This window comes from Wasmannia auropunctata, unplaced genomic scaffold (assembly GCF_000956235.1).
Source record: "Wasmannia auropunctata unplaced genomic scaffold, wasmannia.A_1.0 LD334186.1, whole genome shotgun sequence".
NCBI classification, from domain to species: domain Eukaryota; kingdom Metazoa; phylum Arthropoda; class Insecta; order Hymenoptera; family Formicidae; genus Wasmannia; species Wasmannia auropunctata.
In genome coordinates this window covers 327,479-346,220 of record NW_012028704.1, presented here as the reverse complement: position 1 = coordinate 346,220, position 18,742 = coordinate 327,479, and the positions used below count along the sequence as shown (strand labels likewise).

The window sequence follows — 18,742 nt, the reverse complement described above, 5'->3', positions numbered from 1 at the left end:
ATATCGCCATCACGTTTTGCTCCATAATATATAATTTTTATATTTTTTTTTTCTCATTATTGAGGAATATTATCGAAACTGAATATCGAAATAATATCGAAGATTATAAAAAACTTTCTTATATCTGGAAAGTAATATCAAGATATAATCTTCACGTATTTGACAAACAAAACGGCATCTCATTAAAGATAGATTTCTTTTTTTACTAAATTTAATATTTAATTTATTTTTAAACTTTATGTCTAATAGGGAATCCGATAATCGCGGCTTACTAACATCTTTGTTAATTAATCATACAAATTACTTTTTTTGTTGTTGTCACGGCATATGCATACAACCGTCGCTATCGAACTAGTATACGCGCGTTATATTAAAAAGGCGGTATTTTAAGAAGAAGAAATTCAAGAATGACGTTAACGAGCTATCGTAATAATTATAAACCGTAAAGAGTGCAAAGTCGTACTTGGTCCTGCAAAACGATGAAACTACTGGTAGAAACACGCTAAACCGATATCCGCGCACTGCCTTCTAAGTCATGCGTTTAAATTACCTTATTATGAGGCAAGGCCGTCATAATTATGAGCGTGCGGCACACGGAGCCGAGAGAGGAGTTGCTGCCACCAACGGCAGGGCGGGGAGGAGGGATCGGGAGGGATGGCGGCGCGGCGACTGGAGAGCCGACCGGGGAAGAGGACCAGACCGGCGGATCGTGGGTGGAGTGATAGAGTAATTAACATCCAGTCAACTCCAGACCGTGCCAATAATTTCCTACCTTCCTCCACCTGACTGACTCGGCGTGCTCCGCGCGGCGCGAACGCGGGGAAATATTCTGCATTCCTGGCGTAACGCTCTCCCTGGGGAAAGTATTCTCCCGTCGACGTTTTCTCGAGGGGATCGACAAAAGGAAAAAAAGGGTGGATCGCGGAGCGAAAAAATAGAGAGATACTTATTGCAGACTATAGTTGGGGAACGCTAGTCTCGAGACCACCGAGTAGACACGCAGTTGTAATAATTGCGTATTAACTTCCTGATAGCCCAGCAATTCTCTGAAACGCCACGTTTTTCTGTGAGAAAGCCATGAGGTTCTTTGCGGCGTGATATGGTGTCTAACAAAAGGAGACAAAATCATTCTTGTTTCTCTTAAAAATTGCGTGTTGTTTTTATTCTATCACGCAAGGGTTCCGTACGCTTTTTTGTGTATACCGTATTCTTTAATCTCAGTATAAAATTCTTTTATCTTTTACAAAATATTGTGAGACTAATAATTTTTAAAAATATTGAAAATCTGTATAATGACTCGAAATTATATTTCAAGAACTTCTAGAACTTTCCAATATCATCTCTAATGTTGCGATTCCGCGATCTTCTTTTTCATATTTTTTAAAAAAGAAAATGTCTTAAGATTTATCTAACAATATTCTATAGCTTAAAAAAGTTTTAGAATTAAATGAATACGCGAATTGTATTGTAGATGTCTTCCTTCTTCATGCGTTGACAATAATATTCCTTAAGCGCTGTGGGGCATCGAGTTCGTGCGGAAAAATACATATACTTCCGCCATAAAGAAGATATCCACCCTTCTTCCTCGTGCTAAAGTGACAAGAAATGTACAGGATTTGCAGCCATATGGCAAAGTAGCACCAACGTTCCCACGATAAAAATTCTCACCGGAAATAGGTCTTTATGTCTCGCAAATCTCTCGTATTCGCGTAAACGGATGCACTTACGTGGTTAGGTGAATACAGCACGCTACTCCGTAAACGAGTCATGTTTATACCGGCGCGGAATTGTATAATTATATCTTAAATATATGCAGAAAACGCACTCTCTCGGCACTCGCTAATTTTACATTAGCATTCGTCGCATAATAAATTCCGTTATGCTTTGTACAGTGGAATATACGCGAACTGAATTAATTTTCCTTTTCGTCAAAGTATGCAAAAATAACGTGGTATATGTAACGCAAAAGAATATCTCTAAAAAATTGATATATTGATTAATGTAGTAAGGAACAAATTTTCTAATCTGTATACTTAAATAATTTTTTAACTCTAATTTTTCTTAATATCGTAGAAGGAAGATGATTATAATTTAATTTAACATTGAAGAGAAGGAAACTTACAAAATCAACTTTTGTATAGTTACTTACAAATTTATCTAAGGCAATCAGCTTATCTTTAGTGTGTTAATATTGATCTCATATGAGACAAAAATTAGATTTGTACGGAGTTCCTGTGTACACGCCTGTGTCGATAGCGTATTCATGACGTACGTTAAACGGATTATATTAGAAGCGTATCGAGCGAACTTGCGCGGCACCGTTCTCGGTGCATAAGTAGCAGTATATTCCCCCCGATCGCGTCCAGGCAAAGTTCCGCGATAGATGCATCTACAGCTTCTCTGTAACCCACATAACGTACTGCACGGTTTCGCGTGGACGGCAACAGATACGACTTGGCGAGGCACACGAGAGAGAACTGTTGGAGACGCGTAGGTATGTCCGTACGCGAGTTTATGAGGGCATAACTTAGGACCAAGTATGCGACGGAGGACACGGAATTCCGAAGTTCTCTGGACCTCCGACCCTCTCCGCTTCCCCGAGTACGTTCTTCTTCCTACTCGCGCCCGAACGCGAGGGCAACGGGCGCGATGTCTACGACCGGCGGACGTGTTGCATGCGTGTTCCTCTCGTAGCCACGTGTCCAGGAATAATAACAATAGCTAATTATTCGGCCGCGGATTTATACGGTGATTCGCTTTACAGCAAAAACGATGCGTGACCGACCGAAAATGTTGGAAAATATTAATGTGACGCAAATATGATAAAAGAGCGGATTAAAACGACGCGAGGTTTGAATTGCGGATGTTGCAGCGATTGACGGACGCAAAATTATCGCATTTAATCCTCCGTCCCGTAGTATTTTTTAATTACAATTTCTTTCATCGTATTTTTTATAATTAAATCTCAAATTAAAATTCCGCTTTGTCGGAATTTATTCGACATGAACTGAGAAATAATAACGAATAAATGTTAACCAATCGTCAACATTTTAAAACAAATAATAAGCTTCTGGAGAAATCTAACGGAAACTTATCGGCGACACGCGTATAATATAAAGCAAAGCTGTGAGAAGAACAAGATCTAGGCGACAGGGTTATATAGATACGTCTCCGTTCGCTTTCGAGAATCAACAGCGCGACGGGGAGCGAAGGATAAAATGGATAAGGGTAGACGGCAAAAGGGAGCAAGGACAACCCCATTCACGACATACGAGAGATCCAGTTCCAGTCTACTCACGGTCCGTCCCTTTTGGGCGACAAACAAAAGCTAATGCACTTCTGCCGGATAACTGCTAACACTCTTTGGTATCATTCTTCTCTCTCTCTCTCTCTCTCTCTCTCTCTCTCTCTTTCTCGTACTTTCTCATCTTGGTGTCTCTCTATATACACCATTATGTTACCTTTCTCTCTATTCTTTGCGTGTTATATTCCTTTTGCTTTCTTTTTCTTCGATGCTTAACTAAAACAGTAGCAGAATCAAGAGCTTCTTATTAGAATGTCATTGGTTTATCCCGAATAAATCCCTACCGTCTCTTTTATTTGATTTTCACCTCGTGAGTTACGATAACACAGTCGATGAACATGAACTCAATGAAGCGCAAAAATAATGCACAATATTATTCCGTGGCGAATTTCTTTTAAATTTTTTGTAAACATTCCAATTAACATTTAACATTCCAATCTTTTTGTTCATATTTTATGCAATCGAGTTTTCAGAGTGTCGAAATTTGCGCAAAGAATAGAAAAATAAATTCATAAAGAAACGTGACAAACAAATGAAGATACCGATTGTTAATCTCTAATTGGCTCGGGACGACTTAGTGGTGCAATAATTTAGGCAGATCGCGAGATCGATCGCAGAAACGGCAGTACCGTAAAACAAGCACCGAGCATTGAATAATGCATTATGGATGGCGAATAACAGAACAAAAAGATAAGCTGTTAAAGAGAAAAGAAAAGGGGTTGAAAACGTGCCGCGGAATTTTAGAGATCCCGCGAGGAAGGACATGAACCCGCTTAATGTTTTGCATTTCTGGCCTGCAGAATCAATACTTCATTTGAACGAATCCTTTCGGGAACTGTACGTTTCCTAGAAATAAAGTGCGATGGAGCGTGAATATTCGGCAAACTAAAATTTTGTTATTGCTTTACTTACAATTAATGACGTTTATCTAGAAATTACGGCAAAGAATTAGTTAAATTGAATTTTTTCGATTGTTAACATTACTGATTTTCCATGACGTAAAAAAAAGAAGATAAAAAATATTATTTTGTCAGTTTCATACAAATATAATCGACCGTAAACGTGACCGTCCTTCGGTTGTGATTTTGCTACGGAAACTGCAGAGATTGAAAAAGGCCCAAAGAATAATGCATACGTGGAATAAAATGCGCCGGCTTGCGTGTTTACAAGGCAACGCGGACATACGTTTGTAATGTCATCGCCAGACGCCGCGCGCGAACTTTATTCCACGCGATACCATTTTATCGTTTTACACCGGTAACAGCAGAAAATTTTCTACAATTACGGCGGAAGCCCGTACTGGCGCACACTTTCTCGCAGCGCGGAGATAAAATCCGCGGTCGGCCGGCCGCGCCCGTGTTCATAAAGCATATTTAAACGGCGTTCCGAATTTGCGTCGTCCTGAGGAAATAAATTTACGAGCCGCTTGAATAGAAATATATAGCTGCATTTAAATTTATCGTGATGTTTATTGTACTATTTTACGGCCGAGTGGAATACTCATATACACGTGTAAATTGATCGACACGCCGGCACCGTGAAATTAGAGTCGCTTTGCAATCCCGCCGCGGCTTACGAGCACATCATTTCGGCAGCTATTTATCGATTAACGCAACAGCCGTTAATATATCGTAGATAACGTTTGCAAATATTGTTGCAAAATGGTGCGACACATACGCAGGGATGAGAATTTGCAATTGGCGGTTTTTATCGAGAAATGTTCGAGTATTTGAAATGTTCAAATGATCGCGCAAATCGCGTAATAATGTTGTGAAATGAGACGGAGCTGCAGAGAAGATTCTGTATACGTCCGTGGAGAGTAAACGAAGTTGTCCAATTAAATCCATCACGATGATTCAATAAATTTAATAAACGAGAGCGTATATATAGAGAAATACCTATACGAGTGAACTATAACCGAGCACGGAATCGTGACGGTTCCTGCGCCAGCTCTGGTGTCTGCACGAGCCGATTTAATACTACTCGTAGCTACAGTGTTTGCCGATTGACAGGAGCTCGCGGGGGATATGGTTCTTGTCCCACTTTTCATCCGTTCCAATCGATCGTGCCGGTATTAAGTGCGTATTACGAGGTGATTAATTTGACACTTGTGCCGCGTTCCCGCCTCCCGCTCATCACCCATTCGGCACGTAGTCTGGCAGAAACGTGCCCCCCGGACTAACAATTTTCTACATTTAAATCAATAGCCTGAAACATTCAGAGAGCTGACGCGTACGTCGATCCCCGTTCTGTTCGTTCATTGCGATGATTAGGAAACCGCGGGGATTATTGCAGGATTGAATTGCGGATGAGGCGGAGAGAGGTTTTTTCGTAGTAACGCGATAACATATAGGAATGCGATCCGACGCGTGTTAATTTAAGCGAAACTTGATGAAATGCGATATACATTGTTGAATGCCAGTCACTGAATATATATTGAAGGAAGCCGCAAAACTCTGGCTGCTGATCAAAACGTTGTAGTCAGCAAAACACGCGGCCATTTAATTTTACATTTAAACGCGATGCTTTAATAGCGAAAACAAAAACATATCGCACCGGTAGACTCGTAATGCTAATGAAATATTGTACAGCGCAGCGCAGGTTATTCGATAATAAACACATTTAGCGAACACGATAAAATACTCCTTGTTGAAAGCTGAATTATCTTTTCTCTACCAAAATTTAATTGGACATTATTCCCGCGTTTCTAATGCTTAAAATTTTATATTATCTTTATATTTCCAAGTAAATATTCTGCAGCTAAACAAAAGATCGTAAATATTAGTCAAAGAATAAGGTTTTGTCATTTATTCTCATAAAACATAATTCACCAAAATTCTTTTTTCTATTGACAGCGACCCGTATCTCAATATTTTTATAAAAAGTTATTTTAGTTTTGGACAAAGTATAATATTTATGTACGTCAAGTGCATCTTTCACCGAATACTCTGTATGATATCTGTAAAAGAGAAAGAAATTGAATTGCAAATATACGTAATTAGATGTCCACGTCATAGAAATACGTAGAATATGTTATTATACAATACGTAAATGTGTTTCTCTTTTCCTCTCTCTCTATGCAACCGTCCCTCATGTTATGAAAACTCGTCGCCTATCCGTCGTCCGACGAAATTAAAGTAATGTTCTAATTAACGCGGGTTGCTCGTTATTTCTTCGAGTGCCGCGAGTGAGCCACTCTCTCGCGGGGTGGATATTGTCCAATTAAAGCGACGCTCGTAATCGGGGACGAAAGAAAGAGCGAGAGAGAAGTCGGTAAAACGCGAGAGAGGCGGCACTGCCATGCCGCGTCGTGCCTGAGCGTATATCGGGAAGTCAGTCACCACGAGCTACCATAAAAGTTTGAGTGCGTCCCTTAATGCGGTATTCGCATAAGAGGAAACCCCGGGGGTGGAGGAGAGGGTAGCTGTGCCGCGGCGAGGGTCGACTTGAGAAAAAAGTCATAACTGCCTTGGTTCACGGCAGCCCGTTCCGCTTGCTGCCTCCTCTTCCAGCTCCTTTCACTTCTCTCTCCCTTTTTCTGCTCGCGCTCCGTTCTTTCGCGTGCCGGGTTAGATTTTTCCAAAGCCCTCTATCATCGTTGAGCTTTCCAGACTTTTCTGCAATGCTCCGTTAAGTAAGGTATACGTTGCTCCCCCCTCCCTTTCTCTCTTTTGCTGTCGCCTTTTAAATTTATTGCGCACCCGCACTTATGTAAATCGCCTGCTTATGAGATTCAGAATCAGCCGATTCACTCACAAGATGTTACTTGTGACGATCGATACGATCGTTTGATGGTCTACTATAATTTTAAGATGGTACTCATATATTCACTTATTAAATATCATACATTTTAAAGCTATTGCTGCAATGCGGCCTTGTTAAAAAGTATATTAATAACGTAAGTGATTTTGTTATACTTCTTATTTTTATTTATATTCTGGTCAACGTAAAGTAAAGGCAAAGCAATAATGTAATTTGCTAATTATTTGAGAATTATGTAAAAAAGATTTTCATAAAATTTCGGGTGATATTTCGAAATGAACTTTGTCCCTCGCCGAGCGCTCTTTGCAGTCTCATAAAACGAGATTCTCTTATGAAAAAAAAGGAGATCCACTATTTTACGAAATTATTTGGAGAAAACTTTACGAGGACCCTTTACAGCGACGCGGCTCGATCGATTCCGCGACCCAAAGTTTCATTGCGAAAGTCTGATCGCGTAAAAGCTCTTTTACGAGCAGTTTAATACTTGGAAGGAAGATACTGAAGGCGCATTCGCGCTTTTCCTTTTCTCCAATATGTAGCCGACTACAAACTTATATTAAGCCTTTATACACGATTTGTATCATATATATTATATCATTAAATGCTTATTAAAGTAGTTTGGTTTGTCTAGAATCCCAGCTATTTGCTCAATAAACTAAATGGATATTACATATAACGGGCTATCTCTCTATAGCCCGCCAGCATCTTTAATCTATTGCAAATTTCGATAATCGAGCAATTACAATAACAATTGCCCGCGCATTTATAGCGATTATAATTAAATCCAGATCGCGTTATTCAGTGGATTACCGCGTGATTGTCATTTAGTTGGAGATTAATTGAGTGGCTGTTTTGTCTCTAAATTGCATTCGTAGGGGAATACATCAGCGGGATGGAATAGATAAACGAAGTATCATTCTACTGGAGTGACCGGTAAACAGGAACCTCCGAAAGTTCCCTTATCGTGGATCCAACACGCGGCCTAAAGATTTAAGCCACTTTGGTAGTTCCTTGGCCGGCGACATTCTCAAATTATACGGCGAACGATAAAACGAATCCTCCGCGAACTTGCCTTGAGTCGGGTCTTACGACAGAAGCCTTGAGGGGTGCCGGGACTACTCTCCTCCTCGTTTAAATATCGCCCTAATCTTGTTGGCCGGAACACCACATCCTCTCTCACTCTCTTTCTCTCTCTTCTTTCCCTCTTCTCCCGGTTCTCGTGCCTTAATTCTCCGTGAGCGTAAACTTCGGGGTCCGGATGACAAATCGCTGCGACCGCGGATTATCCGCGGACGAAAAACTAATTAAGTCGAAATACCGTGCCAGCGTCGCGCCGACCCAAGCTCCGGGCGAATTCCGTTGTCCTCCATGCCGAATATTTTCCGAGAGGCCGCGGATATCCCCCGTCCGTCTCCGCGTTCGTTCGAGCCGCACCAAGTATACGGCGCCAAGTGGGAGGATCACCGACGCCTACCGCTGGGACAAAAACCGAGATCGTCTCCCTCTCTTCATTCCGCTTATCTAAATAGTTGTCGGAGTCCATAAATCCAGCTGCTTAAAGCTGACTTGTGCTGTTCGCTTAACCCCTTTTATGCGCGACGTATACCTCGGCAGGATGCCGCACGAAAATTCGAAATCCTATCGAGCATGTCGTGATAACCAGTAGGAGGGAGGAACATTCAGGCGGTATTCTGAAGATTCCCGTTCGCCAAGTTTTAATACCTTAAATCCCTGCTCTTGATTATAACGAATCTGGCTCCAGTTCAAAAGCACTATTGATTCTAATAAGTAATTTTCGATATTACAATCAATGCTCTGACGATACGATCGTTCGACTGTAATATCGAATTATGTCTCTTCTCGAATAATATCTTGGTGTCTAAATCTGAACTCAGTATTCTGCCAAATATAATAACTTTTTCATAGCGAGTTATTTTGATGATATTATTAAACAACTTGTGACAAAATGTAGCAATATATGTTGTAAGAACTTGTGCAAGAATTCCTCAGAAGTGAATAAGATTGAAATGCGAGTAGAGTCTTCGCATACCTAAAGCTTTTCTATAACAAGAAACTTTGTCTTTCACTTCTTTCCGCATTTTCTTGTTTTTTCTTTTTTGACAGCTTCTCCTTATGGATCATGCTCTGCATATCGATTACTAAGATTACAAATTTCAAATTCTACGGCCGTCTGTCATTATTTTGGCACTCAGAAACATAGGCTATTGCATGGGGAAGCGTCGCGATATCAGATACTTCGGAAGAGATATCTACTTGGAGAGTCTCTAGTTGGACCACCGCGCACCCTACTCTAAGTACATTCTAAGACGGACTTACCTCGTTGGAGATTAAGCTTAAGTCCTTCCGACAAAGTGTCACATTGTCTTGTCCTTATCGTGGCAATTGACTTTGGCGCGCATCGTGTTGGCTGTGTGCTCGCCGTAAGCCGCTGCAAAAAATACTTTACGACGGCTCTCAAACTGTATTCCGAGTGAGTGTCTTTTTCGCTAAGTCATTTGCATAAATAATTCCAATTGGATGTTTACTATATTTTTCCAATCAATTGTCGTTGGTCTTTAACGCTTTAATCTTTGCAAATATTTTTTTTGCTCATTACAAAGAGTGCTTTCATTACAAGCCGAGATTTACACCGAGATTTTCACCTTTCCTGCACATTCTTTACTCATCCGTAATGTGAAAAAAATTTGGATTAGTGGCTTGTTGCGTTATCTCAGGAAACGAATCTAGAGAAGCTCAACGAAAATGAGTTCTTACAAAATGCATCACGTCAGAAGGAAACGGGCCGCACGCGTACTGACTTTGTGATGAAAGAGGAAGAGAAATAGAGGAGAGGGGGAGAGAAAAAGAGAGAGAGAAGAGAAGAGAGCTGAATTTTCTTCTTTCCACGCCACTAATAGAAGTGTCACGAACAGAGCCAGGTCTTATAATCCGTTCGTGCTAATTTCAAACCGCATTGGGAATACTCGGGAACACGAAGAGCGATCGGACCACAGTTTTCCCAGATTTGTCGTCTCTCGGAAGCTTTAAACTTTTCAAACCGCTCATGGAACTCGTACAGGCACGGAATTCCTAAAAGTACAGATTAGAACTTTTCGATTTTTGCTTCGACTTATTAACGATTTACAATCAAATATATTATTTTCATCTATTTTTCTTATTTTCCATCATAATATATTCGTAATAATTTTTAATGTATTTTCTGATAAAATTTTCACGCAAAATATTTATGCGAGTCGATTTTTCGTAGATATTTTAAATGAATGTTTATACATTCATAATAAAAAAAGTTATTTGGAAATTTTTAAGAATTTGCACATGCAAATTATCTTCTTTATCAAAATTTTCACCAAGTATTGAGCAATTACTGATTGATAACGTATACAAATTATATCATCAAAAACTGCTTTCAACTTTATAAAACTGTATATTACGCACGTACACAATCTTGTATCATGATCTGAAGGGCTTTCCCTGTTCTTGGTAACATTACGAGCCCTTAAAACGATTAAGGACGGTCCGTTAAACGCACTACGATAGAAGGGCTCCGTCGGCCAGAGATAATTAAAAAGGTAATGAGTAAGCGGATATCTGCTCGTAGCGGAAAGGAGAACGGTACGCCTTAAACACGGTTCGACAGGCGACCGATGAAATAATGACGCAGACGAAAAATCAATCTTCTCCGCAGATAGGGTTTCTTCGATATTAAAGGAAGCTCGAACCATCGGTGTTAACTTTTATCACGAGTGCAGCAACACTAATAATAACAGAAGCGTAATGCTGTCTATTTTATTATTTCATTTGTTATATTAATATTTACTACATATTATTACATATCTTTAGAATGAAATATGACGCAAAGAGAAGGACTATACATTATTTAAAACAAGTGTTTCAGTATTTTTTTTTTACCAATATATAAAGGAGAATGAATTTGATGTTTTCAGATTTTTGGGATATAATGAAAACTATTATATTCTAGAGTAATTCTTTATTTTATTTTTTTCTAAACCTTAAGTCCGCACACAGCTCTTATATGATGACAATCATTAGATTCATTTCTTGTAGCGAAATATAGCGATACAGCTTGCTAGGTACAATATATTACAAGAACTTAATCCCTCAAACGTGAACAAAATTAAGGTATGAAGTCTTCGCATAAAGCTTTTCCATAATGAGAAACTTCGTCTTTCATTTCTTCCACGATCCGCGTTTTCTTGTTTTTTTTTTCTTATTTAGTAACTCCTTGCGGATCATGCCCTGCATGCCGACCATGAAGATTAAAAACTTGACAACTTTTGTCGAATCAGCATAATGCTGTTCCGATAAACGTTCTTTTAGGAGTTGTAGGAACTTTATTATTAAAACATTTCTCTCTACTTTATCTAATAATAAATGCTTATATTTCTTTAGTATGATGAAGAGGAAAATGATACGAAATTTTGAATACATTGAATAGACAAAATTAACAGTAAAATAAAAGAACTTTAAACATTCAAATCGATGCAAAACATGAAGAAATATAAATATGTATAACTTTGCAAAAAATAATTATAGAATCGAAAAAAAATGATTTTCAGAGAAAAATGTTTTAAAATCTAAATACTCTAGATAAAAACAAAATGATTTTTATAAATATATGAGACATAATAATCGATCTTATGTAATTTCTCATGTAACGAATTTATTTCAAAAATCGCGATGAGAAATAGATTTATTAGAAACAGAGAATTTTCGTCACTTTTTTAGATTATTCGAATGCATTTAATTATTGTATGTAGAACATAATCGAGGGGAAAAGATGCAACGTCAACATAGGGCGTGTATATTTATCAAGAATTTGCAGAGATCTGATTATTTGTTCTCTCTGTTACGATCGTATAGGAAAATATTTGCCTCTCCATGTGATCTAACGGGAGACAACTCGATTTCTTTTGCGTTGCATGGAAAATATTTTTCAAATCCAAGTTACCCAACACAGCATCAGAGGAAAAATAAAAGCATTGCTTATCAGTCAGGGAAATTTTGTATCCTATATTGCTTGATTTTTATATCATCAGAGTGTATATCATAGAGTGTATATCATAAAGTGTACTGCTTGTTTTCGGAACTTAATTTATCTTCGTCGTATTGTGCGCATAACTTTTATGCGTCGAAAGATGATATTAAGTTTTATGTACGTTATAAAAATTATCAAATTTTCTTCCGTATTGCTAGACGAATTTAAAGCTTTCTTAGCAAAACATAAACATTGAGCTAAGAATTTTTTCTTTTATATTTTGTTATTCCTTCAATATTGAATATTGAATAATTAAATATTATGTAAAAATTTTGCTCAAGTAAAGTTTCTTAATATTAAAATATAAAAATAAAGACTATTCACTCTCAATAAAGCTTATTCGCGGATGACAATTTATCTTTAGTCATTTAGAAGAAAAATATTTATTAGATTTAACCTACAACGCAATCTCAAATTTTTATATTTATAATTTTGTGACAATCTGTATAATACATAAAATACATATAATAATCGATGTTTTTATTAAAAGTAGACATAAATTACATATAAATAGCAATGTATGTGTTATATTTTTTCTTTATTTTTTATTATTAATTTTACATATGGTTAATAGCTTATAACGATTATGAATTAATGTATTAAACATATTAACAATTCATGTGGCACAAACATTGTAGGATCATATTGTCGCGTACAATCACATAACAGCGGAAAGATTACGAGAGATTACGTAATCTGAAATTATTAAATGAGTCTGTCATTGGGACCAGAATCGGGATTTTCGTGATAATTGTCTATAATTTTGACTGATTCCTTCGTAACACTTAAACTTTTGTTCTTCCTTCGTGGCGGTGTAGGAATTTGTTCCAAATCCTCCGCTAAGTCTTCCACGTTTTGAAACAATCTACTAGGCTTCTCGGGCGCTTCTCCTACAGAGCCTGCACTACTTCTATCTTTTGCATCAGCTGCGATGCCTTTGAAAAAATCAGTGCTTGATCTCAGTTCCGACTTAACGACAGAATCCTTAAAATCAGGGCCCGTCGCCTCGTCTAAATTTTGTGACGTTTCATTATGCGGCGATTTCTCGTCATCTTCCAAATCGACGTCCATCATGACCTTCTCTTCCCAGGCGCAGAACGACACTTTTCTTTTCTTCGGTGTCGACATCGTGTCTCCAAGGGGTTGTTCTGAAGACACGGACAATCGATCTGTCTTATTCTCAGGCGTACTATCGACTAGAATGTCATCGTTAATTGAACGACATTGATCCGACACATTTCTGTCGATCGCATTGTGCTTCTCCACGGGTACGATTTCCGGCTCGAGAAGCTTCTCCACAGGAGTCTGTTTGCATTCCTCGCTCGTGCTCTCTCGCTTCATAATTTCATCGGGCTGATCCTCCTTCTCCAACATATCCGAAAGCGCTGCCTCCAGCTCGGTGAGGCTTGGCGTCATCGAACTGAGATTACTTCCGTCGGCTACCTCGTCGTTTAAAACCTTCAGCAAGGTCGAATGATCATTGTCTAGAATCTGGGCTTTGATCTTTGGCTCCGGACTCGGCGGTGGCGTCTTTACCCGCTGATCCTGGCAATCCTTCTTCAATTTGTTCGTCGCATCCTTGGCCAGCTTCTCATCGAAAAAGTCGACAATCTCCTCGTCGACTCCCTCCAGCATCTCCTGCGGCAGCGACTCCTCCGATATCGTTCTGATTAACTTGTTCGTTACGTCGGAATGTGCACGCAACTCCTTCGACTCGTACAGATCGTCGTACGGCTCGCTCTCGTTCGACAGGCTACGGCCGAAGATCAGCCTCGATTGGTCGGATCGATCGGATTCCCGGATGACGGCGCCGTTCCTGCAGGACCCTTCGATCGTATCTGCCAAATGGAACGTCCGCGGTTTAACTAGTCACGTACGCGAATAGTTGGGTACCTTCTACACTCTAGACGATTACCCGACCGACCGGGATAGAATCCAAGAGCGAATAAGTGCATGGGATGGGAAAGGGCGCGGAAGTTGCGGTCGGACATATATTTGGTTTACATAGCCGACGATTTCTTGTAAATAGGGAGAAGAATTTCACTCATCGTCACTTTTTCCCTGGACTGAGATTCGTTTCGAATCGTTTTCTAGGGAACTTTGAAACGAGGAGATTGCGATAAAATGTCGAAAAGTTAAGAGAATTTACAATCAATTAAGATCATTTATCGATTAAAAATTGGAAATTAAATTACTTAATTGAATTATTAGATCATTTCAAAATATTATAATATAAATCAATTTTTAGCGTTAATTTTAAGCCAATAAACTATAAAATGAATTTTTAATATATTAATTGAGACCTTTTAATTATGTGCATATTACAGATCTGTAGTACTTTTATGTTCGATCTTTGTATTTAATTATCGTAAATATTTACCAAAAGCCGAACGATGAAGTTCTTCGTTTAGAAAAAATGGTTCTCTACGAACTGGCGAGGTTGCTAACTCGCAAGTTGGTGAGACTTGACAGATCTCCGACATCTTAGGAGGATCGAAATATTTTAACGATCTGAAATCAATTGATCGCATGTTACGCATTAATCTTCTAATTGTAAAATGTACACAATTTTGCGCAGAATATGTATTAATCTCGGTACCTGTTTTGGTCTGTTAGCCAATCATCAGAATACTTTGATTCTTTGTCGGAATCGATTATCGGCGATGCTATCTTGCCGAAAGATTCGGGTTTCTGCAACGATGAAGTCATATCTTGAACGCACGAGATTTTCATCTCAGTCGACTCGGTTTGCCCGGCTTCGTCATTTCGCGAGTAATCGACAACATCTACACCCTCGGAAAGTCCACTTTTCGCAGGATCATCGTTATGAATTTCAATCCGCGGCGTATTCTATAATCCATTATTTAACGTATACAAATATTGCGTATTTTTTTACTTTGTATGAAAATATTTGTACCACTTAATTACATTGCGCAGAAGTGATAGTAATCTGTTAAGAGATAGTAATCGGTTAAGAGGTATACACTAAAAGAAATTAATTATTTCCTAATCAGAACGGCGCAATGTCCCGTGATAAAAAGAAATTTGTAAATATTCCAAATCTACGTATATCTGCTTTCGCGAAAGCGAAGATACACTTCTTAATACGATTAGTTTCTTTGTTGGAATACTAGCGCTAACGGGCGTGAGCTTAATATCGATTTCAACGCGGCTCGCTTTGTAAACGTACCTCGACAGAGAAACGTTGGTTCGAGTCGCAATTACTGATGTCACTGAGATCCCAATCCTCCAATTTACTCGGATCGTACTTCATGAATCCGCCGCCAGTGACCTCATTCTCGCTGGAGCCCAACTTCCCCAGCACTTGATACAGCGATAGGTGCTCGATGCTGCCACGTCGCGGGATGTAGTCTTCCAGACATACACTTGTTTTCTATAATCGAGAAATAACACAAGTGTAATCATCGTATTAATTTTGTGACTCTTTTGGTACGTCAACACAGCGAAATAAATTAAATTAAAAAGTTGATAGAAAGAAAAGTGAGAAAACATATAGAAAAAATATGACTTTATCTAGATATCTCTTTGATGAAATATCATAAGATACTTTCTACCCACTTCAAGTTCAAAGAAAATTTGAAAATTTTTTAATACAATGACAATTGTATAATTATAATCCAAAAATTGTGCAACGATAACCGTTTTTATCCAATCGTTACATATATATATTTTTTAATAAATAGCTCGATTTTTCAAAATTTCTATCAATGAAATAAAATGGTGGAAAATGATTGCACTAAACCTCAGAAAAAGGCGACAGGAAAGATTCGGCCGGAAGCGAGACAGTGCTGCATCTGACGGGTCTCTTTGACTTCATTTTCTCTCCCACACTTTCCTCGTCGTTCGTCGCGTCTTTCGCAGGATGCCTAGACACGTCCAACTCATCGTAATTCGGCAAGCTAACGGTGCTGTAGTTCTTCGTTCTTGTATTTACTTCCGGTCTGTCGTCGTCCCTCGAGGAATCCCTGATCCGCCTCTCGAGCTCCTTCGACTTCCGTCTGTCCTGGCGATTAGGAGTCGAAGAGTCCTTGATCGACTGATTCCGGGCGAATCTCTCGTATTCCTCGTTCTCGAGAACTTTCCGGTGATGGTGGCCCGACTCCGAAGCCCTCGAAGTTTTCTTGTCGGCGGGCGTTCTCTTGCCAGAAACCACCTCGCTGGATATTATCCTTCCGGTACCGTTAACCTATCGAAGGAAGTCATTACTTTCGTTATCGAAGTCGAACAAGGGATTCGAGATTAGCATAATTTCTAATAGTACGCTGCATATATTTTTTGCTTTTTATTTCCTTCTTATAAATTAGACGATGCTGTGCAAAAATGAATTGATCTATCGATATAATTTTGAGCAAATTAAGTATGAAAAGTTTCACATTGCAACGTGTAATTTTCTTCTTAAATTTTTGGATTCTCTCTTCTCTTTCTCTCTCTGTCTAAAAAAAGGCATGACATCGATATCTCGCATCTCTCGAAGTATTGTTCTCTCTTTTCCGCAATGCTGAATTGGTTGTCTCGCAGCGGTTACTTCGTGAGCGGCTGTCATGGCATATTTTAACAGTTGTGTGTACTGAGGAGTACTTGACAGAGTGTAGGCATAGCAAATATAGTAAAAAGTGAAAAACGTTAAATAACGCGCGCGAGACGCTCGTCTGTAATGCTAGTATAATAAATAGGTAAATAAAACAGTCGCTCCAAATTTGTGATAATAATATGATATTTTAAATAATTAAAGTTATTCATTTTTAATTTATTACAAGTTATACAAAGCATTTAAGATTAATCATTTTCTTTGATTGCCAAATTTCTTTATCAAATAACGAGATAATTTAAGCGCGATAACATTTAATAATATTAGATATGCGTGATATATACGCGTCCGCGTTTGATTTATGTTTCTACGAATTCTGTGCCGATTAAAACTGGACAGACAAGTTTCACTAAAAATACAAATTGTATTTCATACAATCAATAATGTCATGTATCTGTACACAATGTGAATAGCACATGTGATTTACATTGTTTATCAAAATTAGCGAATATAAGAATAATCTAATAAGTAAGCTGTTTGAAATATAAAAATTGTGCTATATCGAAATGCGATAATATGGCATTGATTCGCTGGCTTTGGATAACTTGAAATATGTCAATTACGATGAGCTAACTCGCCTTATGTTCGTAAATCTCTTTCGTCCTTCGACCGTCATGCTTCGGATCTTCCGTACAGGTCTTTCCCATTCCCCGCGTCTCGACTTCACCGTTCTGGTCGTTGCTACTCGTCTTCGGCGATCTGACCGACAAATATAACGGTTCCTCGCTCGTATCGCTGCGTCTCAAATTATTGGTCACGTTCTCAGGAATCTCGTCCGGTTTCGGCGGCAAGGGTCTGCTGCTCCTGTTTCTCTTTTTTCGTCTCGGAGGTGGCACAGGAGTGATGTCCTTCAGATTGGCACCTGCGGCGATATACATTTATAAACGAATAAACGACGCGGTTACCGCGCGGCGCGCGCTCGGTGTATCTATTTTGTCCGATACAACGATGCCTGTAGCATGCAGATTGAACGACTTTAACGACTTTAATAATGCCTAACAATATCGGTGGTCGTTACCCGCGTCATCGTTGCAACGTTAACGCGACTCGTTAAAGATCTACATAGTGTAGCGATAAATTATGCGGGCTTACGGCTTACGTTCGGACAAGAAACGGAAGAGAGGGCCGCACGCTGACGGTTAAATTTGCGAGAGTCCTGCCAGTCCTGCAGTTACGGCTTCATAACCAGATACTTGAAATTGCGTTCCGTACGAGACGAAAGGTAGCAATATTACGCGCACAGACGGCCAGCAATTTTACGCGACGTCACGACGTAATTTCTATATATTCAATCTCATCGTGTCTTTAATTCTCTTAAACTGCGCTTGTTTCACGAGTCGCGTTCATTAAAAAATTTTAATTAGATACCTTTCATCTTTCTTAATGCGTTTTAGATTCCGCTACGCGCCGCGCCGTAATTTCATTTTGTTTCGACTCGCGTTTTCGACTCGTACTCGTAACGATCTAACGATTGCCGGACAATCTGACGATAAATTGTGAGCTTACAGCTGAACATAGGTGTGGCAGCGGGACGTAGACTAGTGTCGACGATCGAGCTCATTCTGGGCGGACTGGGCACTTCGAGATTGACATCCACCCAGTCGCTAGGATGAAAAGGCCTGTCCACGGAGTCTATGCTCCGTCCCCTCGTGAGCACCTCCCTCGGTGGTGAACCGGCGTATCCTATTTCGGAGCTACACAGAAAAGATTAAGTTGAGCCGCTGCTTCCTCGCTATAACGCGCTCTATATGGCTTGGAATGTAAATATATGACAGCCATGAACGAATTTGATACGTGTAATCGATCATCATACGAGTATATGTTGCGTTAAGTTGTGTGAAAATCTATCGTGATGTGCGCATGGGTACCTTAACTCTTAAGCGATATACTAGCGGTACATAGGTACGAGTAATTAAAAAGGAATCGCATATCGAAGATTTATACGTAAGATATTTAATAACTGGCATATATATATATATATATATATATA

General features: G+C 39.2%; 2 protein-coding genes across 4 annotated transcripts in view; one reads left to right on the top strand and one right to left on the bottom strand.

Annotated features, from left to right (window-relative positions):
- The window catches only part of LOC105459482 (phytanoyl-CoA dioxygenase-like), a 121,307-nt gene that overhangs the window by 69,484 nt on the left and 33,081 nt on the right, over window positions 1-18,742 (top strand).
- LOC105459480 overlaps window positions 12,663-18,742 on the bottom strand; it is a 19,865-nt gene continuing 13,785 nt past the window's right edge. For 2 of the 3 annotated variants that reach the window (XM_011705567.1, XM_011705568.1), the window contains 7 exons: window positions 18,259-18,446; window positions 17,331-17,614; window positions 15,907-16,350; window positions 15,334-15,537; window positions 14,743-14,993; window positions 14,524-14,654; window positions 12,663-13,981 (listed from right to left, as the gene is read on the bottom strand). In XM_011705567.1, the coding sequence (XP_011703869.1) occupies window positions 12,849-13,981; window positions 14,524-14,654; window positions 14,743-14,993; window positions 15,334-15,537; window positions 15,907-16,350; window positions 17,331-17,614; window positions 18,259-18,446 (2,635 nt within the window). In that variant the 3' untranslated portion in view covers window positions 12,663-12,848. The remainder of the gene's footprint in view (window positions 13,982-14,523; window positions 14,655-14,742; window positions 14,994-15,333; window positions 15,538-15,906; window positions 16,351-17,330; window positions 17,615-18,258; window positions 18,447-18,742) is intronic. The other variant, XM_011705569.1, reaches the window with a different exon arrangement.